At 38.7% G+C, this 20741-nt stretch overlaps 1 protein-coding gene across 4 annotated transcripts in view; it reads right to left on the minus strand.

Annotated features, from left to right (window-relative positions):
* Nucleotides 1–20741, minus strand: part of WARS2 (tryptophanyl tRNA synthetase 2, mitochondrial) — a 102864-nt gene that overhangs the window by 48842 nt on the left and 33281 nt on the right. For 3 of the 4 annotated variants that reach the window (XM_005677794.3, XM_005677791.3, XM_018045978.1), the window contains exon 2: nt 10277–10534. In XM_005677794.3, the coding sequence (XP_005677851.1) occupies nt 10277–10534 (258 nt within the window). The remainder of the gene's footprint in view (nt 1–10276; nt 10535–20741) is intronic. The other variant, XM_018045979.1, reaches the window with a different exon arrangement.

Raw genomic sequence — 20741 nt, forward strand, 5'->3', positions numbered from 1 at the left:
AAGAACTGATGCTTTTGAATTGTGGTGTTGGAGAAGACTCTTGAGAATTCCTTGGACTGCAAGGAGATCCAACTAGTCAATCCTAAAGGAAATCAGTCCTGAATATTCATTGGAAGGACTCATGTTGAAGCTGAAACTCCAATACTTTGGCCACCTGATGTGAAGAACTGACTCATTTGAAAAGACCCTGATGCTGGGAAAGATTGAAGGCAGGAGGATAAGGGGATGACAGAGGATGAGGTGGTTGGATGGTGTCACCGACTTGATGGACGTGAGTTTGAGAAGCTGATGGACAAGGAAGCATGGTATGCTGCAGTCCATGGGGCCGCAAAGAGTCAGTCACTATTGAGTGACTGAACTGAACTGAGCTGGCAATAATTCACTAACACTGATGTCATATATCCTCATGATTCCACTCTTGGGTATGCACACCTAGGAAAGCCTTTCAGAGGTGAAAAAAAAGCATATGTAAGTATGTCCACTGTAAATGTTAGAAAAAAATCTTAATATGTTTTGCCAGGAAAATAACAATAGATTAAACAAACTGTGATAGAGCCAGACAATGGAATATCATACAGCTGTCAAAATTATTAAATCTCGAACACATAATTAATACTGCATACAAAAATATAGATTCAGGAAGATATGTGCAGCATAAGGCTATTTATGTAAAGTTCTAACACATACAAAATAAATAATATGGATTGTTATGGCCAAATCATATGCAATAAAAATGTAAATAGGTACATGGGAATGATGAATATTAAATTCAGTATAGTGGTTCCCTCTGGGGAGGCTTTCAGAGGTGCACAAAAAGCATATGTAAGTATGCCCATTGTAATAATATTCATAATAACAAAAAGTTGGAAAAAATCTAAATATCTTTAGCCAGGAAAACAACAATGGATAAATAAATTGTGATAGAGCCAGACAATGGAATATTATACAGCAGTCAAAATGATTAAATCTCCTGCCTGCAACGAGGGAGACCCAGGTTCAATTCCTGGGTCAGGAAGATCCCCTGGAGAAGAAAACGGCAACCCACTCCAGTATTCTTGCTTGGAGAATTCCAAGAGCCTGGTGGGCTATAGCCCATGGTGTCACAAAGAGTCGGACATGACTGAGTGACTAACACTTTCACACACAGTTTCTGGGGAGGCAGAAAGCAGAATGAGACTAGAGAGAGCTAAACAGTTTTGACTTTACTTGTAATGTTTTACTTCTTTAAAAACAAAAACTGCATGCAGCAAGTATGCCAAAAGGTTAGCATTTCAAAAAGCAGCCATCCATACTCACACTCCTCTCAATGTTTGAAATATTTCTCATAATAAACTCTTGTGAAAATATTTTGTCATTGGGAATAAAGAGAGGCACTGTCACTAATTAGATCTTCATCTTACAAATGCACTCCATCCTTAAATCAAGAAGCCTGGATTGGGGACAGTATGTGTGTGGTGAGGTAAGGTGAGAGAAAAAGTTAACATCTGTCAGGAATCATATGTATATGTCATATTATTTAAATATCCTTATTATAGACATTATAAAGGGTATTCAAAGAGCTTCAGTAACTTGCCTAGTATGTTACAACGAGAAGAGATCACAGTGAGATTCAAACTGTATCTGGCTTCAGAGCCCATACTCACTGCCCTGATAGTAAAAAACCTCTTCTTGGAGGTGTAATTAAGATGCGACCTAACTCTGTGCTCCAGGATGGAAGCAACACAAACACAATAGCTTCTCATCGAATCACACATGAGTATAGATCTAGGCAAGGAAGTGGTACTAGTGGAAACCTTTTAGAGAAGGAAATAACATGAGAAGTTTGGGTATTTTAATAATTTTCCTAACTTCTCTTTATTATTTATTCCATGGGTCATTTAGAACCTCTGCCTCTCCCTGGAAACTCTGGAAGTGACGCCAATTTTACAAATAGATTCCTCAAGACCATTAACTTATATAGAGGTTTGTTTGCTTGCTTTCTGCGTTGAACGTATACCTGTTGTCAGTAGCCTAACAACTTGAGAGTTTAACAGATATTAATACATACTTAAACATGCTTCCAAAATTATGAGGATAAATGCAAACACAAGAGACTCCCAGTCCTAGTTTAGGCTTTGGCTTTGTATCTTTAAGACAAGCACCATGGGTCAGGTACTTTTGTTTCTATTTACTGAGCCAAGATTCATGTAGTCAGTTCCGTTGGCCCTCATTCGGAAATTGGTTCCTTCATAGTTCCCCTTCCTGTATTATTATTATTGATTTTTGTTTCCTGGGAAACCAAACCTCGCCCTAATTAGAGAATGAGGCCACATTCTGAAGCTGCAGATTTCGTTCTTTGCCCTGGACTCTTCCCTGGACTGTTTCGGACCCTCTGTAACAGGAGGTCTGATGGTCAAAGTTGTCCTTTTCTCTTAGCCTTGGCAGAAAGCCAATGCCTAAAGCTATGAACTCCAACTTTTATCTTCCATCTGCAGGGTGACTCAATCCCAAGCAAAGTAAAAACTAAAGATGTGGAGACATGCACCTCAGAGACAGCTGTGAGAATCAGATTGGATCTGCACTCAAGCCTGCTAGAAATAAAAGACCACTGACTTTGGCATTTGGATGGAAAGCTTTGCCAAGCACACACACAGGCAGGCGTCTTCTCTCTCCTTCTCTCACTCACACACACACACACTCATGCACATAGGCACACCTTTTAGAGGAGAGGCTCTGAAAAATTCCCCACATATGGCAAACATATTTTAGGGGAAGCACCATGACTAGAGGCCAGTGGGAAAGAAAGAAAAAGAAAATAATGAGAAAAATCTTCAATAAGTCTCAATCATTCCAGTGAGACTGCTGAGAAAGAATGCAAAAGACTGGAGATAAAAATAATTGATAAAATCAGCATCTCAACATAGCTAAATTCTTTCCCTATTTCAAACAATAACTAGAACTTACTCTGGTAGACAACAATGGCCTGCGGAACGGGTCTCTATATTTATCCGTATGTACTTTGCTTAACACAGTGGATGAACATGAAAAGAACACTTATGTAATGTAAAAAAAATATTTTTTTCTAACTCACAATTTCAAAAATTCTTCATTTTACTTGTAAATAATTGTGTGTGTGCAAATGCAAGAATAACCGATTTTAACTGGCATTGGCTCTCAATAGTTTGTTTTCTAAATTCCTATCATATTTTATGATCAACTAAATGCTTAAAAGCACTACAAAATTCCCAATATTAAAAAAAATCTCTTGTTATAATTACACAACTGATCTCTAATTTATCTGTTTTATAAGTTAAGAATTGATTTATCAAGTTTTCTCAAAACAAGAAAATATTCTAACTTCTGCTTTAAGAATTCTTGATAAAATTTAATCAGATCATTTGAACACAAAATAACTTGTGATAAAAAGTGGTGGAGAGGCAGAAACACTGACCTGATATTCTCAGGGACCTTATGGTTGAAGGGTTTTCTAGAAACTGAGTTTGGATTTTTGCCTTGAGGGTAGAATACTGGAGTGAATTGCCATTTCCTTCTCCAGGGGCTCTAACACAAAGCTTATACTATAATAAAGTGTTGAATATTTCATGTAATTTATTGAGCACTGTACTCAAAGTGGAAAACAGATTGGTTATGTCTTGATCATTTACCCTGGTGATCTTGTGGCTGACTTGGAGCTGCCCAGTATCACAACAGAGTATCTTTCTACACATTATCAGCCACGGAAAAGATCAAAATCTAAAATTCAAAGTACAGTTTCTACTGAATGTATATAGCTTTCAAACCATCATAAGTTTAACCACTGTAAGTCAGAAACTGTCTATATAACTTGCAAAAGTAGTGCCTTAGGAAGAAAATTAAGGTTCATGTTTATGCCCAAAAAGGCTAATTTTATAGTGAGTAAAAGAAAAGCTGATTAACATACTAAAGGCATGAAAAAAGTGGTAGCACAAAAGCCAAAAGTTTTAAATAAGGAAAGATTAACTTTACAGAAATAAAACGATCAACAAATCAAAAGGCAGGAAAAACAAGAGAATTAAGATCCATAATCAAATGTTATTTGTAGACCTTACTTGGATCATCATTTAAATAAGCCAACTATAAAACACATTTTGGGAGAACCAGCATAGTTTGAACATGGACTGGGTATTAGGTGATAATATGGGACTATTATTAACTTTGTTAAGTCTGATGACACTATTGTGGTTATGTAAGAAAATTTCCTGAATTTTTAGAAAGGCATGCTGAAATATTTAGGGCAAGAAATGCCATGATGTGTGATATCTGCTATAAAATACTTCAACAAGGAAAACAACACGGGATCTTCCATGGTAGTCCACTGATTAGGAATCTGCCTTCCAATACAGTGGATGTGGGTTCAATCCCTGGTCCAGGAACTAAAATCCCACATGCCTCAGGGCAACTAAGCCCACATGCAGCAACTAGAAGCCGCTGTAGGCCACAATGAAGATCCAGCATAGCCAAATGAATAAATAAATAAAATTGGCAAAGATAACCATGAAGAAGCATATTAAAAAAAAATTGGAGAGACAAATTACAAAATGTTAATAAATGATGGGGGTAAAGTATACTATTCTCCTACTCTTCTACATATATTTCAAGTTTTATTCATTAAATATTTTAAACAGGAAAGAAAATTTGATACAATAACCAGTCTACCCATTGAGCTGTAATAATGTTGGTTGCCTGAGTTAAAGAAGGAAATGGCCCAGACCAAGCATGCCTTGAGGACAGAAAGATATCTGAGGAAGTCTTTCACACTGTTTTTGTGCGACAAGTTGTGGAATATGGGCTGATGAGTACTCTTCTCAAATTTTACATGGCAAACTATCAAAATTCCCCCAAGGGAGCTGAAGTCAGGGATGGTAAGAGGGGACCTGTGAGACAGTTTAGAGGCCAGCGAGGAAACAGGCAGCCCCAGTTGCCTCCACTCTCTGACCTAGACCTACAATCAGTTGGGGAACCAGAGAGCTCACTGTGTAACATAAAAAACCAAAGGGAAGGTGAATTTTATTATCCCTCACTTTGAGTTCTTAAAAAGCTCCCCATATTGTGAATTACTCTTTCAATTGCTATTCTGAACAACAATATACCATGTGGAAGAAGATATGTCAATAATTGCAAATTGTTATATATTTATGGAGGTCACTGCCAAAAACCCTTTACAACAGAGAACATATTTAAAATAGAGTAGTTCCTTCTGGGGCCATGAGCTCAAAGTGCAAGTACTGGATGCAGTTGTACATATACCTTTAATTTTAAAAGTTGCTTTAAAAAACAGTCTGACAAGAGGCTACTTTGCAGAGATTGGACATTTTCACCTAGAATAATTACGGAAATAGAACATAATTTTTAAAATTGATACAACCACTATGGAGACCAGTGTGGAGATTTCTTTCAAAAAGCTAGGACTAAGACTACCGTATGATTCAACAATCCTACTACTGGGCATATACCCTGAGGAAACCATAATTGAAAAGGACACATGTACCCGCATGCTCACTACAGCACTGTCTACAATAGCTAGGACACAAAGCAACCTCGATGTCCACTGACAGATGAATGGATAAAGAAGTTGTAGTGCATATACACAATGGAATATTACTCAGCTATAAAAAAGAACATACTTAAATCAGTTCTAATAAGGTGGATTAAACGAGAATCATTATATAGAATGAAGTAAATTAAGAAAGAAAAGAAATGAATGTCATATATTAACACGTATATATGGAATCTATATATACATATATTAACATGTATATATGATCTCTGTTCGTTTCTGAGGCAAACCATTCAGTATCATGGTGATCCAAGTCTATGCCCCAACCAGTAACGCTGAAGAAGCTGAAGTTGAACAGTTCTATGAAGACCTACAAGACCTTCTAGAACTAACACCCCCAAAAGGTGTCCTTTTCATTATAGGGGACTGGAATGCAAAAGTAGGAAGTTTAAGAAACATCTGGAGTAACAGGAAAATTTGGCCTTGGAGTACAGAATGAAGCAGGGCAAAGGCTAATAGAGTTTCAAAAAGAGAACGCACTGGTCATAGCAAACACCCTCTTCCAACAACACAAGAGAAGACTCTACACATGGACATCACCAGATAGTCAACACCAAAATCAGATTGATTATATTCTTTGCATCCAAAAATGGAGAAGCTCTATATAGTCAGCAAAAACAAGACTGGGAGACTGTGGCTCAGATCGTGAACTCCTTATGGCCAAATTCAGCCTTAATTGAAGAAAGTAGGGAAAACCACTAGACCATTCAGGTATGACCTAAATCAAATCCCTAATGATTATACAGTGGAAGTGAAATTTAGATTTAAGGGACTAGATCTGATAGACAGAGTTCCTGATGAACTATGGATGAAGATTTGTGACACTGTACAGGAGACAGGGAGCAAGACCAGCCCCAAGAAAAAGAAATGCAAAAAAGCAAAATGGCTATCTGGGGAGGCCTTACAAATAGGTGAGAAAAGAAGAGAAGCAAAAAGTAAAGGAGAAAAGGAAAAATATAAACATCTGAATGCAGAGTTCCAAAGAACAGCAAGGAGAAATAGGAAAGCCTTTCTCAGTGATCAATGCAAAGAAACAGAGGAAAAGAATAGAATGGGAAAGACTAGAGATCTCTTCAAGAAAATTAAAGATACCAAGGGAACATGTCATGTAAAGATGGGCACAATAAAGGACAGAAATGATAAGGACCTAACAGAAGCAGAAGATATAAAGAAGAGGTGGCAAGAATACACAGAAGAACTGTACAAAAAAGATCTTCATGACCCAGATAATCACGATGGTGTGATCACTCACCTAGAGCCAGATATCCTGGAATGTGAAGTCAAGTGGGCCTTATGAAGCATCACTACGAACAAAGCTAGTGAAGGTGATGGAATTCCAGTGAGCTATTTCAAATCCTGAAAGATGATGCTGTGAAAGTGCTGCACTCAATATGCCAACAAATTTGGAAAACTCAGCAGTGGCCACAGGACTGGAAAATGTCAGTGTTCATTTCAATCCCAAAGAAAGGCAATGCCAAAGAATGCTCAAACTACCACACAATTGCACTCATCTCATACGCTAGTAAAGTCATGCTCAAAATTCTCCAATCCAGGCTTCAACAATATGTGAACCGTGAACTTCCAGATGTTCAAGCTGGTTTTAGAAAAGGCAGAGGAACCATAGATTAACTTGCCAACATCTGCTGGATCACTAAAAAAGCAAGAGAGTTCCAGGAAAACATCTATTTCTGCTTTATTGACTATGCCAAAACCTTTGACTGTGTGGATCACAACAAACTGCGGAAAATTCTGAAAGATATGGGAATACCAGACCACCTAACCTGCCTCTTAAGAAATCTGTATGCAGGTCAGGAAGCAACAGTTAGAACAGGACATGGAACAACAGACCAGTTCCAAATAGGAAAAAGAGTACATCAAGGCTGTATATTGTCACCCTGCTTATTTAACTTCTATGCAGAGTACACCATGAGAAACGCTGGGCTGGAGGAAGCACAAGCTAGAATCAAGATTGCCGGGAGAAATATAACCTCAGATATGCAGATGACACCACCCTTATGGCAGAAAGCGAAGAACTAGAGAGCCTCTTGATGAAAGTGAAAGAGGAGAGTGAAAAAAGTTGGCTTAAAGCTCAGCATTCAGAAAACAAAGAGCATGGCATCCGGTCCCATCACTTCATGGGAAATAGATGGGGAAACAGTGGACACAGTGGCAGACTTTACTTTTTTGGGGCTCCAAAAATCACTGCAGATGGTGACTGCAGCCATGAAATTAAAAGACATTTACTCCTTGGGAGAAAAGTTATGACTAACCTAGATAGCATATTAAAAAGCAGAGACATTACTTTGCCAACAAAGGTCCATCTAGTCAAGGCTACAGTTTTTCCAGTAGTCAGGTATGGATGTTAGAGTTGGACTATAAAGAAACCTGAGGGCCAAAGAATTGATGCTTTTCAACTACGGTGTTGGAGAAGACTCTTGAGAGTTCCTTGGACTGCAAGGAGATCAACCCAGTCCACCCTAATTGGAAGGACTGATGTTGAAGATGAAACTCCAATACTTTGGCCACCTGATGCAAAGAGCTGACTCATTTGAAAAGACCCTGATGCTGGAAAAGATTGAAGGTGGGAGGAGAAGGGGACAGAGGATGAGGTGGTTGGATGGCATCACCAACTCAATGGACATAAGTTTGAGTAAACTCCAGGAGTTGGTGATGGAAAGGGAGGCCTGGTGTGCTGCAGTCCATAGGGTCACAAAAAGTCAGACATGACTGAGCGACTGAACCGAACTGATGGAATCTAGAAAGACCGTACTGATGATCCTGCTTGCAGGGCAGCAAAGGAGACTCAGACTTAAAGAACAGACTTTTGGACACAGTGGGGAAGGACAGGGTGGGATGATTTGAGGGAGTAGCAATGAAACATATGCAATACCATATGCAAAATCAAAGGCCAGTGGGAATTTGCTGTATGACACAGGGAACCCAAAGCCAGTGCTTTGTGACAACCTAGAGGGGTGCAATGGGGACAGAGGTAAGAGAGAGGTTCAAGAGGAAGGGGCATATGTATACCTATGGCCCATTCACATTGATTCACGGCAGAAACCATCACAGTATTATAAAGCAATTATCTTCTAATTAAAAATAAATTCTTTAATAAAAGAGTATCACATAAGGACCAAAAGAGAGCTTATATCAAAAACAGCTAAGATGGAGTGAAGATGGTATGCCTTGGAAAATGCATTAGGTGACTCAAAAACTGGCTCTGATAATTACTAGACTGGCTCTGATAATTATAATGTGAGAGAGGGGTGTGAAGAGTTTGGATAGACATTGTTTCATGAAATATGAGAGGCACCATCTTTTCAGAGAAAAGGTAGGAATGCTTTCGAGGTAGGACAACCAGGAGGGTGAGACATCTAGGGACAGCTAGTATGAAGAAGGTAAGTCCTATGGAACAAGCACCTGGAGGGTAAGAAGGATGCACAAGCAATACCTCCAAGTATTGGAATAGCAGTCATGTGGAAGACAGAGTTTATTTATTGTGTATTTTCAGAGAGAAGTTAAGTGAGTGGCTGAACATTACAGGAAGGCAGATGTTTGTTCAACATAAGCAAGTTCTTGATAACAATTAGATCTGTCCAAGATTCAATCTGTAAAGTCATATGTAAAGAAAGCCTTCCTGACTTTCCTTAGTGAAAAAGGAAACTGAGGTAAACTGCCTTTAAAAGTCATGTTAATGATTAGATTCTATTATTCTTTCAGATTATCTCTAATCTGGCAACAAGTTTAAGTTGATAACTGCATTTATTTTTTTGAAGATATTCTTCTCATTCATTACATATTTTTAAATGGTTGCTGTGTGTGAATCATTACATTAAGTTCTGTGGGTGATTAAATATGCATAAAAATAATGAGTGTCAGAAGTTTATGGTCAAGAAAGGAGTTGTACACATGTATAACACATACCACACTTGCATACATGTTAAATTATGCCAAAACATGTATAACATACTATTCCTTGGCTGGGGTTTGTCATCAGGTTAAAGAAAACATGTAATGTAAAGCATGATTCAGTTAAAACTCTCATCTTCTTTGCTAGGGAGTCTCTTAAGTGCTCTGTCTCTAGGCCAGATTATCTGCCTGTCCAAGAGCAAACTGATTCATCCATAGTAAAGATATGAGTCAAATACTCTGGCTTTGTTCTGAGGCCTTTTTTGGCTTGGACTCAATATACTGGATATCATCTTCCAATTTCCCAGCTAGCTCTTTCAAATCTTCTCAAAAGTTATTATACAAAGAATGAACAATAGGAATTATCCAATAGACTTTCCAAATGCAATACCCAGCAAAGCAACACTGGAGTTATGTAAAACCATCAGTTACTAAATTCTATCCCTCATCACCAGGAAACTAATCAACAGCATGAATTCATCAGTTTGAATGCAACCCAATACAGAAAAACAATTCTTGAGTTAGAAGTAATAATGGGATACAATTTTTGGTATATGAAGCATTATAAACTTACAAGTACAGTTCAGGAAAAAGCTGAAAATATTATTGCATTATAATAATACTCAATGATATGAATACAGGGAAAAATGAAAATGAAACAGTTACATTTGATGAAGTCACCTTTGAATGGCCAAAAAAAAAATCACAAACAGGAGCTATATAAACCACTGATTTTTTTCCTCAAATAATCTGAAAATGAAAGTTTTCTCAGTTCTAATCTGAGAAGCTGACCTGAGATTGCTGGAAAAGGATGCTCTTCTCTGGGTTTATGCCACAAGCGAGAAGAGCAGCAGTCATGTCCAAGATGCTCTGCCGGAGGATGGTTGGGTCTTGGGGGACAGTGATGGAATGTAGGTCAACAATGCTGTACAGCACAGAGTCATGCTCGTCCTGTAACCTCACCCAGCTCTCAATGGCTCCCAGATAGTTGCCGAGGTGGGGGATTCCGGTAGGCTGAATGCCCGAGAATATTCGCTTCACGGCATCTTTCTGGAACAAAGGAGAACAGACAAAATTGTTTTTGAAGCAGAATGCATGAATCTGATGCCTATGTTACCACAGTTATGATGGCTACCCCTATTTTTTTTTAAATGAAATCTGATAGTCATCATCCTTATGCATTTATTTTGTTCCTACTTGGTGCAAACACTATGTTAGGTGCTATTAGGGGACAAAAGATGATAATACATTTTTTTTTCTTTTTGCACTCAAAACCTTACAAATACAAAGGCATATAAGGAAAGGTCTGTATCTTCAATCTAATTGGAGATAGAAGATATGCTTATGAAAATAAAAGGAACAATACAACATGACAACACAGTCATGACCAGTTTGGAAAGATAAGTAGTGGGGTACAGGCAGGAATTCCCAAGAGCAAAAATGACTGTGGTTCTGGTGGTCATTACAAAGACCTCAGACATAGAAGTGAAATTTCACTGGAGGTTAAAGAGGCTCCAAGGGTTTGTTATGACATGATTCACTCGTTGTGCAGGTAAGGCAATGAAGGCCATAGCATTAGGGCTAAAGGTTACTACTACTTAATTCAGTTTTCTTTAAAAATAATTGCTGATATAATTCAATGTGCAGAATCTTGGGCTAAAATTTAGGAAATCTACATTTCTGATATTACTTCTTAATAAAGTTATTTAACATTTTCATGTTTTGGTTTCCTTTGACTTTTGATAAAATTATACTTGTTTTTTTTTTTATTTCTTCAAAATAAGTCTTTAATTTTGCATAATTTTTAAATTATAAAATCATTTTTGACACGCTTTCCCACTGACCTAATTTGCTGTTATTGAAGTCATAATAGGAAGTGAGAAAAAAAATGTGCCTCTGTATTTGTAAGATTTTGCATGCCAAAAAAAAAAAAAATTTGTTTGCCATACCATGTGGCTTGTGGGATCTTAGTTCCCTAACCAGGGATTAAACCTGTGCCCCCTATGGTGGAAGCATGGAGTCCTAATCACTGGACTGCCAGGGAATTCCCCTGCAAATATTTTTCAAAATATATTTTCTGTCCCTAATACAGAGTGAAAAAATATCATGTTTCCTTTTAATCATTTTGCATTCTATAGTGAAAAACCAAAAATGAATGTATATCAATAAATGTGTTATAACTAAAAGGATCTGAAAAAATAAAATGCATCCTTATCATTTTTAACAATAGTAAAAATATTACTAATAATAGCCGCAATTTACTAGAAAACTACTATGTTGCTGGTATTTATGCTCAATGCTTTATATGCATTAATGTATTTATCCCTTATAATACACAATATGGTAGGCATATGATTGCCTCCAATTTGCAGACGAGAAAACTGAGGTTCAGAGATATTAAGATATCGACCATGATCACCCAACTCATACATGAGACTACAATTTCAAGCCAAGTATCACTGACTGCAGAGCTCATGTTTGCTCCTTCCACAGGCTATCATGTTTTGCTTAGCCACCAACTACTCAAACTTTTTACATTCATTGCATTATTTTGCAACTTCTCTGTTGCCAAAAAAAAAGTTATGGGTGAAAAAGAAAATTCTTATGTTTACTAGTGTACAAGTTTCTCTAGTGTACATAGTTAGGAGGTGAATTGCTGGGTCATACGGCTCAGCCAGTAAAGAATCTGTCTGCAGTGCAGGAGACCTGGGTTCGATCCCTGGATTGGGAAGATCCCCTGGAGAAGGGAAAGGCTACCCACACCAGTATTCTGGCCTGGAGAATTCCATGGAATCTATAGTCCAAGGGGTCGCAAAGAGTCGGACGCGACTAACCGATTTTCACTTCACTTCAAGGTATGCATTCAGTTCAGTTCAGTCGCTCAGTCGTGTCAGACTCTTTGCGACCCCATGGCCTGCAGCACGCCAGGCTTCCCTGTCCATTACCAGCTCCTGGAGCTTCCTCAAACTCATGTTCATCGAGTCAGTGATGCCATCCAACCATCTCATTCTCTGTCATCCCCTTCCCCTCCCACCTTCAATCTTTCCCAGCATCAAGGGCCTTTTCTAGTGACTCAGTTCTTCAAGGTATGCATATGACTTTTCAATTGTACTACAGTGTGCTGAACTGTTCCTAAGTATGCAGCTTCTACCACCAATTCCTGTTGGTCCACATCCTCACCAACACTTTGCCAGTAGTTTTAATTTTAGCTAACTGGTGATATAAGGTAAAATCTCATTACAGTTTAATTGCATTTCTTTGATTATTTATTAGAGAAGCTGAGAACTCTTATGGTTATTGCTGTTTTAATAACCATATTGCTCTCCCCTGTGGAGAGCCTATTCAGGTTATTTTGTCTATTTTTCTGATGTTGGAAAATGTTTTTATTGATTAAAGAATTTTTGTATATTCTGGATCCTACGATTTTGTTAGTTACATGTGTGGCCAATATAGTCTCTCCTTGTGTGGCTATTTGCTTTTTTGTTATCTTTTGATAAAGAGATGTTCCTAATTTTACCAAATATGTAATCTTGATTACAGATTTTTATGTCATAGAACAAATCTTCCAAAACCCCAAGTTTATGAAGATGTGTGTATACATATATAAAACATATATGTATGTGCATGCTTTAAAGTTTTATCTTTCATATTTAAGTCTGTATCAATTTGGAGATTTCTACATATGGTGTGAGGCAAGCGTCTGCTTTATTTTCTCTCCTTTTAATTTTTCCCCATGTGAATACCTAATTATTCTAGCACCATTTATGGAAAAGATTGTCTTTCCCCACTGCTCTAGAATTCCACTTCAGCATAAATCAAATATCTCTATATGTCTGAGTCTGTATCTGGTCTTTCTATTCTGTCTCACTGGTTCCCTGGTCTCTTTATCTATTTCTGTCCCAGTATTACAGTTGTCTTTTTAATAAGTCTTGGGACCTGGTGGAACACGTCTTTCTGCCTTATTCTTCAATAGTATCTAAACCACCCTTGGTCTTTTACACTTCTCAATGCATTTTAGAGTCATCTGGTCAAGTTCTAAGAGAAAAAAAACCTGTTGGCATATTTGATTGGGATTACATTGAGTCCATAGATTGCTTTGGGGAGAACCAACATCTTTATAATATTGGGTCCTCCAATGCTGAAAACCATACAGCAAAAGAGAATTAATGCAAAACATGATGACTACAGTTGACAACACTGTGTTGTATAATTGAAATTTTCTAAGCGAGCAGAACTTAAATGTTCTCCCTCTCACATACACAAATATGTGAGGTGTTGGTTGTGGTAATAATGAGCTTGATGGGGGATCTTTTTTTCCTTAATTTATTTACTTTTACTTGAAGAATAATTATAATATTGTGTTGGTTTCTGCCATATATCAACATGGATCAGCCATAGCTATACATATGTCCCCTCCCTCATGAGCCTCCTTCCCATCTCCCACCCCATCCCACTCCTCTAGATTATCACAAAGCCAGAAAGGGGGATCTTTGCACAATATATATCAGGTTACCATGGTATATGTGCACTTTAAATATTTTACAATTTATTTGTTGATATATATCAACGAAGTTGAAATTTTTTTAAAAAGAATGTAACATTTACCACTGACTTTATATATAATATTAGCTCCTAAGAGTTAATCTACTTCAGATACGTGAGTGCTAAGACTACTTACATTTTTCCCTTTCCTATTCCCTAGAATTTCAAATCCTATAAATACAGTCTATTTTCCCCATATCTGCTTCTTTTCCTCTTTATTCTTCATATGACAGCTATAAAATAGAATGCTACATCATAGTTCCATGATCCAGAATTGTGCTTGATCCAAGCACTCAGGAGACCTAAAAGATTTGTGGCTCTGAGAATATGAAAAATACCTTTTAAGTAACCGAGACCAAATATGATTTGCACTTAGAATCATACACACACACACACACACACACACACACATGAGGCCCTCAATGACTAACTCCTGAAATCATAATTTAGAGACATTATTTTAAAAATAGTTGGTAGATGAGAACTGAGGCTAAGGGACAGAGGTGGGGGCTGGAGAGGGAGAAGGGGAGAAAGAAAAGAAAGGGAGAGAGAAGAGTTAGCATAGAATAAGTACCTATCAGTGAGGCTTTCTCTAGTACCTTAGGACCATAGTAAGCCCTGGGTTCCTGATATGGGAGTAAGTAAAGGAGCTTTCAGTGAGGTTAAAAATGATTAATGGGCTTTAGGGACTGATTGATGAAGAGACAAAGCAAAGCAGAAAAACAAGCTCTGAACTTAATAAATGGAAAGGAAAAAAAAAAAAAAAACCATCCAGAAACGCTTGACCTAAGATGAAAGGGAACTGTTTATGGTCATGTAAAAGATTATAAGGACCAGGACTATCAAGCTGGGGAAAAAAAAAAGAATATTTCCACACAAATTCCTCCATGTTCAGGAATTATCCCCCAGGACAAATGGAGACACTAATTCTTGAGAAAACTAGAAGAGAAAAGCACTAGAGGACAGACTGTGGGAAAAAAAGAATTGTGACCAGTGGGAATGAACTAGACATGATCTAATACATCTTTTTCATTCTCTAGTTTCTGTGATTCTATACATCCAGGCAGAGGGAATGATGTTATCAAGAAGTAAGAGCAACAAGAAATGGTTTGTTCAATTTTCTAGGAGCTATTAAGAAAATACAGGCTCTAAATGAGAACTGGATTCCTGGCCTTAAAAATATACAGAGAGTGTCTTGCTCTTCTGCGGTGAGTTTATGTTCCCGTCTGTTCGCCCTGTAAGAGTCAGCAGGGAGCCTGACGGCATGGCAGGGGAGATACGCCTGGTACCATGAAATCATGGGGCTGGAATGTGGCGTTTAGGTGGTGGGAGGATGGGGGTTCTGTGTTCAAAAGCAGGAGAGCTGGAAAAGAATGAAAATGAAAGGGGCATGGGCTTCCCAGTGGATGGGAGGCAAACCACAAAGAAAACAGCTTCAAGACCAGCCCACAGGCGTTCACTCCTCAGGCAGACTGGAGCATCAACCTTCACTCCCTTCGCAGTGCACAGAGACTAAAAGGAAGGTCCGTTTTACAAAATAAGTCTTCATTTTTAGTTCAGATGTATTTCTTTAACAAAGGCCACTTCCAGTCAATGCAGGCCTTGGCTCATTTTGTAACAGAATTAGTATCACCAATGGGTAGCTTCAGCGCTGAGATTTGATATATTCCAGAAGAGAGGACGAGAGTTTGAATTTGAATCAGAGGGAGAACCACTTTATCAATCTGACAGATGTAGCTCAAATCATTCCTGTTATAAGGGACGGAGCACATTCCAAATTCGTAATTATCATAACTTCAATGATTGCATCCAAAAGCAGTTGAAAAACCCCAAGCTGCTAATTATGGCAAAAGATAATTTTTCTAATCAACTAAAGAGAGCTTCTGATTTTATTCCCAAGTGCATAATATACATCCAAAAAAGCCTGCCTACAAGCTTAGAAACACTTTCAACTTTGGTATGGAGGTGGCAACCAAAGACTTCAGCTAAAGATTTCAAGATTCTTATTACAAAGTCCTGCTTGTGTCCAGCTGGAGTATCAATTGTGTATTCATCATACCTGTTTTAATTATAGTCGATGGTAGATCAAAAACTTGGCTGAACAACCATCATGTCTACCTGGTTCCATGAAAAGCATGTTATCACAGACTGTGATTAGAAAGGAATCAGCATTATCAACTAATTAGGCTGAAAATCTCTTTTTGTAAATCTGTTTATTCTGCTAAATAAAAAATACAGCTTAAGGAGCTCTCTGTTAGGGCTTCTCAATTCTATCATGTATATCACCCTATCAGGTATACCTAGGCCCCTTGCATATAATTTTCAACACTTCCTTGAAAATGTCTCTACCACCAACTAGTGATTTAAGAGCTGAAACATAGGAGACCCAGCATTGAAAAATAGCACTTCCATCCTGGCTGGGAGGATCCAGGTGCTTCTCTGAAGCTTTCTTTGGCCACGGCTCAGCATTGTTCTGCCACAGTCAGCGCTTTCTTTCAGAAAGCACAGAGAGCCAGGAGTCTGGTGAGAAAATGCTGACTCAGCACCAAGGGAGAGGAGAAGAAAAAAAAAAAAAAAACAACAAAAAACTGGGTTCATTTCTGCTTAGAAATGAAACCAGATGCTCAGACCTGAGAATCAATATAGTAAATATTAATTCAATATAAGAGAAAGCAGGTCTTATGTCACCCTCAAACCAGAAGCAATACATAGGCCAGCAATTAAAACTGTAGGAAAAAATCATTATCAAAAAGAAGAAAAGAGCTGTGACTTATCCATTAGACTGCGAGTTCCATAAGGGCAGAGAGGAGAAGCACTTACCACATATTGTTAGGCCAGGGAAGTAGTTTGAAAGGAATAAACTTGAGTTTTCACAGTTTTCTATAAACGTTTTTAAGCCACCTCCAAATTTTAAGAGCTGGGCACCTGTCTCCCACCCCGCGCACTGTGCTGTCCTTCCATCACACAGCAGAATGCTTTCACAGACGTATTCTTCATTCTTGTGCTGAACTCAAGCAATCAGAAAGATTCCCTGGCACTTGCATGGACTTCACTGCATGTGACGGAGGCAGGAATTACCGGCCTTACTTTCCAGGAAGGACACTGGAAGGTTAAGTAACCTGCACAAGATCACAGGCACATGGTCAGATCTGAATCTCGGCTCTCAGAACTGGACTCGCCCACCTTCTCACTGGTCTGCGTCCAGGTTAGAACTTCTTGACTCCGAGGTTGGCCTGAACTTTAACTACTTTCACTCCCACCCACAGCTCCCCTCTCCACACACATGCTTCTCAAAAAAAGGGAAGGTGTGCTTCTCAGAAAGGGAAGGAGATGTTTCCTGAGAGGCCCAGGTAACAGCCGGTGGCATAGCTGGGACCAGAACCCAGACCTCCAGAGCTAGACTCACCAGACTACATGATGCTTTTGTAATTATATTTATCACATTCTTTTCTCCTGCAGCTATTTCTTTTGTACCTCAGCATATCTTTGGGCTTATTTTCTTCACGCCTTTCTTTTCTGTTTTCTTTCTCACACATCAGTGAATAGCACCTCAGTCAATGTCTCCCCATCAGATGATGAAATATAAAATCTAGGGACTCTGGCTCCTAGGAGAGAATGCATTGTCACCCAAGGGAAGCTAAGTTATGTTGAAATGCAAAGCTTATATGTAGGTATGGAATAATCTGGCAAGTCCTTCTAGTTTTTATTGGAAGAGTGACTCAAATATATTATCTAAATAAAACATAAATAATTATAGCATGATATGTAGTGAGAAACACTTTTAATTTCTAACAATAATACTGCTTCCTAAACCAAATGAGCCAGGGTCAAATTCTTGACATAAACATCTTAACCACCACTACATAATTTATCTTTACATTGAATGGAACAGTAAATACAGGCAAGAGATCAAGAATACTAAAATTTTTTAAGTATAAAGAATGATCTGAAATGCTTAAGAAAATAGTTTTTCCCCACAAGAAAATTTGAACATTGATCTTAAAGTGTTAGAGAAATCATTGCCTAGAAAGATACTTTTTTTTTAATCATTGCCTTTTTTGGTAAAATACAGGCTTATGCATGCATTCTTGGTCATGTTCAATTCTTTGCGACCCTATGGACTGTAGCCCACCAGGCTCTTCCATCCATGGGATTTTCCAGGCAAGAATACTGAAGTGGGTTGCCATTTCCTCCTTTAGGGGATCTTCCTGACCCAGGGATAGAATCCGAGTCTCATTTTCAAATGGAATATTCTTACTAGATATGTCCAACATGTAGAAAAGTCCAGAGAAAACATACACAGACTTAGCTGTATGTATACATCTTCTCCTTTCTTTCTCTGGGGTAAGGCTTGGACGTTATGTGACCATTAATCCCTTTCCCAGTTGTCCTCCATTATCTTCCATGAGGAGCTGACCTAGTTACTTGCCATTCTTGTATTGCTCGTTCCCCTCTGCCCTCAGCCTGGATATCCTTCACCCTCATCTCTGCCTGGAGAACCCCCCCGCCCATAGTCTTCAAGGCCAAACAATCTTTCCCTGATTTTAAACTTGCTAAATATACCTTCTCCCTACCAAACACACACACACACAGTCACTCTCTCCAAGCAGAACAGATCCTTCTTTCATCAGTTCTTCATTATTGCACATATCAACCTGGTAACTTGGTAAATATTTTCTTATTTGCTTAGTAAATATTTTCCCACCTAGAATATGAGCTCTCCAGGGCTGGGGCTGTCTTTTTCATCATTATATCCCTAGTACATAGCAGTGCCAGGTACATTGTGAGCATCTAATAAGTGTTAGTGGAATAAATGACAAATCTCCCACTCCTACCCCTGACTTTGGCTCCATGTAAAGGGCAAAATAACTATACACAAAATGAACCAAATGTTCCAGTTATAGGTAGTTCCTAAACAAGTTATATTCATGCTTGAAAACTGGTTTTCTGAAACTCAGAAACTCAATTCTTTAAAAGGCAGTTAAACTCCTGGAAAGCAGCCCATGGAAGCCTCACTGAACCCACAGTACTCCTGAAGGATGGTTTTAACAAGAGTATTTCAGCTGCACCTAAACACCATTCATAAAATTGTTTCTGTGGGAAAGTGAAATCCAAGTTCTATTTTGGGACACACAAGAACTACCTACCCAGTGGTGGCTCTGACTTCAGAGCAGAAAACACTTAAGAGGAGCAATCTGGTAGGAAGAGCAGGCTGTATTTGCATACAGACTTTTGAGACTAGTTTACGATTATTTGGAGGTGGAGGGGACGACAGAGGATGAAATGGTTGGATGGCATCACTGACTCAATGGACATGAATTTGTGTAAACTCCGGGAGTTGGCAATGGACAGGGAGGCCTGGCATGCTGCAGTCTCGGACACCACTGAGCGACTGAACTGAACTGAACTGGAGATGGAGCAACATGTGGGAGCTGCCTTCAGCATTATCAGCATACCTAACACTGATATTGTGTGTATATGGTCTGTCCTGGAGGTGGCTGCCCTGGCTGCCATTGTTGAGAAGAAAGTTCAGAAGGTTGAAGGTAGGCGCTGGAGCAGAGGTTCCCACTCTATGTCTCTGTACCTGCAATATCACCTGAATAGGGACCTTTTAGGGATGCAGATACCTGGGCTCCAATCCAGACCTACCAAAGGTGGGCTTATTCCAAGAGAAAACTTAAAAGAGTTATGCAAGTTGTGCTTTGACAAGCCTTCCAGGTGACTCTGATGCTTGCTCATTTGAGAGGGGCTTTGGGGGCACTCATATGTAGTCTTAAAATTCACTTCAACTACATAAAATGAGGTACAAATGAAAACATTTGAATAAAAGACAGAAGAGTTCTCAATCTTTTTAAGCTACCAGTTCTCAATCTTGTCTACACAATGATCACCTGGGAGCTTTAAAAAGTATCAATGCCTGGGTCCCATCCTCAGAGATTTTGATTTAATCAGTTTGAGATTTGGCGTGAGAATAGGGAATTTTTAAAAGTTCCCTGTGTGATTCTAATGTATGTCCAAGATCGAAAAACCACTACTTCTAGCCAACTACTACATAATTACTCTCCAAAACTGCCAACCTGATTGGAAACACAGAAACACACACACATAAACAAACACATACACACACGAACATACAAATGGACTACAAAAATGTGAAAAGTTCACTTGCTTATAGTTTACATTTCAAGGTAATAAAATCCCTGAGCATTTATGCATTAATCCACAGTCAAGGATCCCTTCGGCTTCAAGCAGAAGTTCAGCAAATTATGGTCAACAGATTATGAAGGTGTGGCTAGAGTCCCTACGTTGCTGAGAAAAGACCAAGTAAGCACACCACCTTCCACCATTAGGTAAACTTACTTGATAATGCCCAGTCTCATAAATCCTTATGGCTCAGGGATTCAAGAAGCTTCCCAGGTGGTGCTTGTGGTAAAGAACCCACCTGCCAATGCAGGAGACATGAGATGCGGGTTCAATCCCTGGGTCGGATCCCCTGGAGGAGGGCACAACAACCCACTCCAGTATTCTTGTCTGGAGAATCCCATGGACAGAGGAGCCTGGCGGGCTATAGTTCATAGGGTCATAAAGAGTCAGACACGACTAAAGTGACTTAGCATGCAAGCAGGGATTCAAGAAGCACATATAGCCTAGACATTGATAAGAAAACAATCCCACTAAGATTTTGATATCAGAATTGTAATGGATAGAATACAAA

The sequence above is a fragment of the Capra hircus genome, chromosome 3 (assembly GCF_001704415.2).
Source record: "Capra hircus breed San Clemente chromosome 3, ASM170441v1, whole genome shotgun sequence".
NCBI lineage: Eukaryota > Metazoa > Chordata > Mammalia > Artiodactyla > Bovidae > Capra > Capra hircus.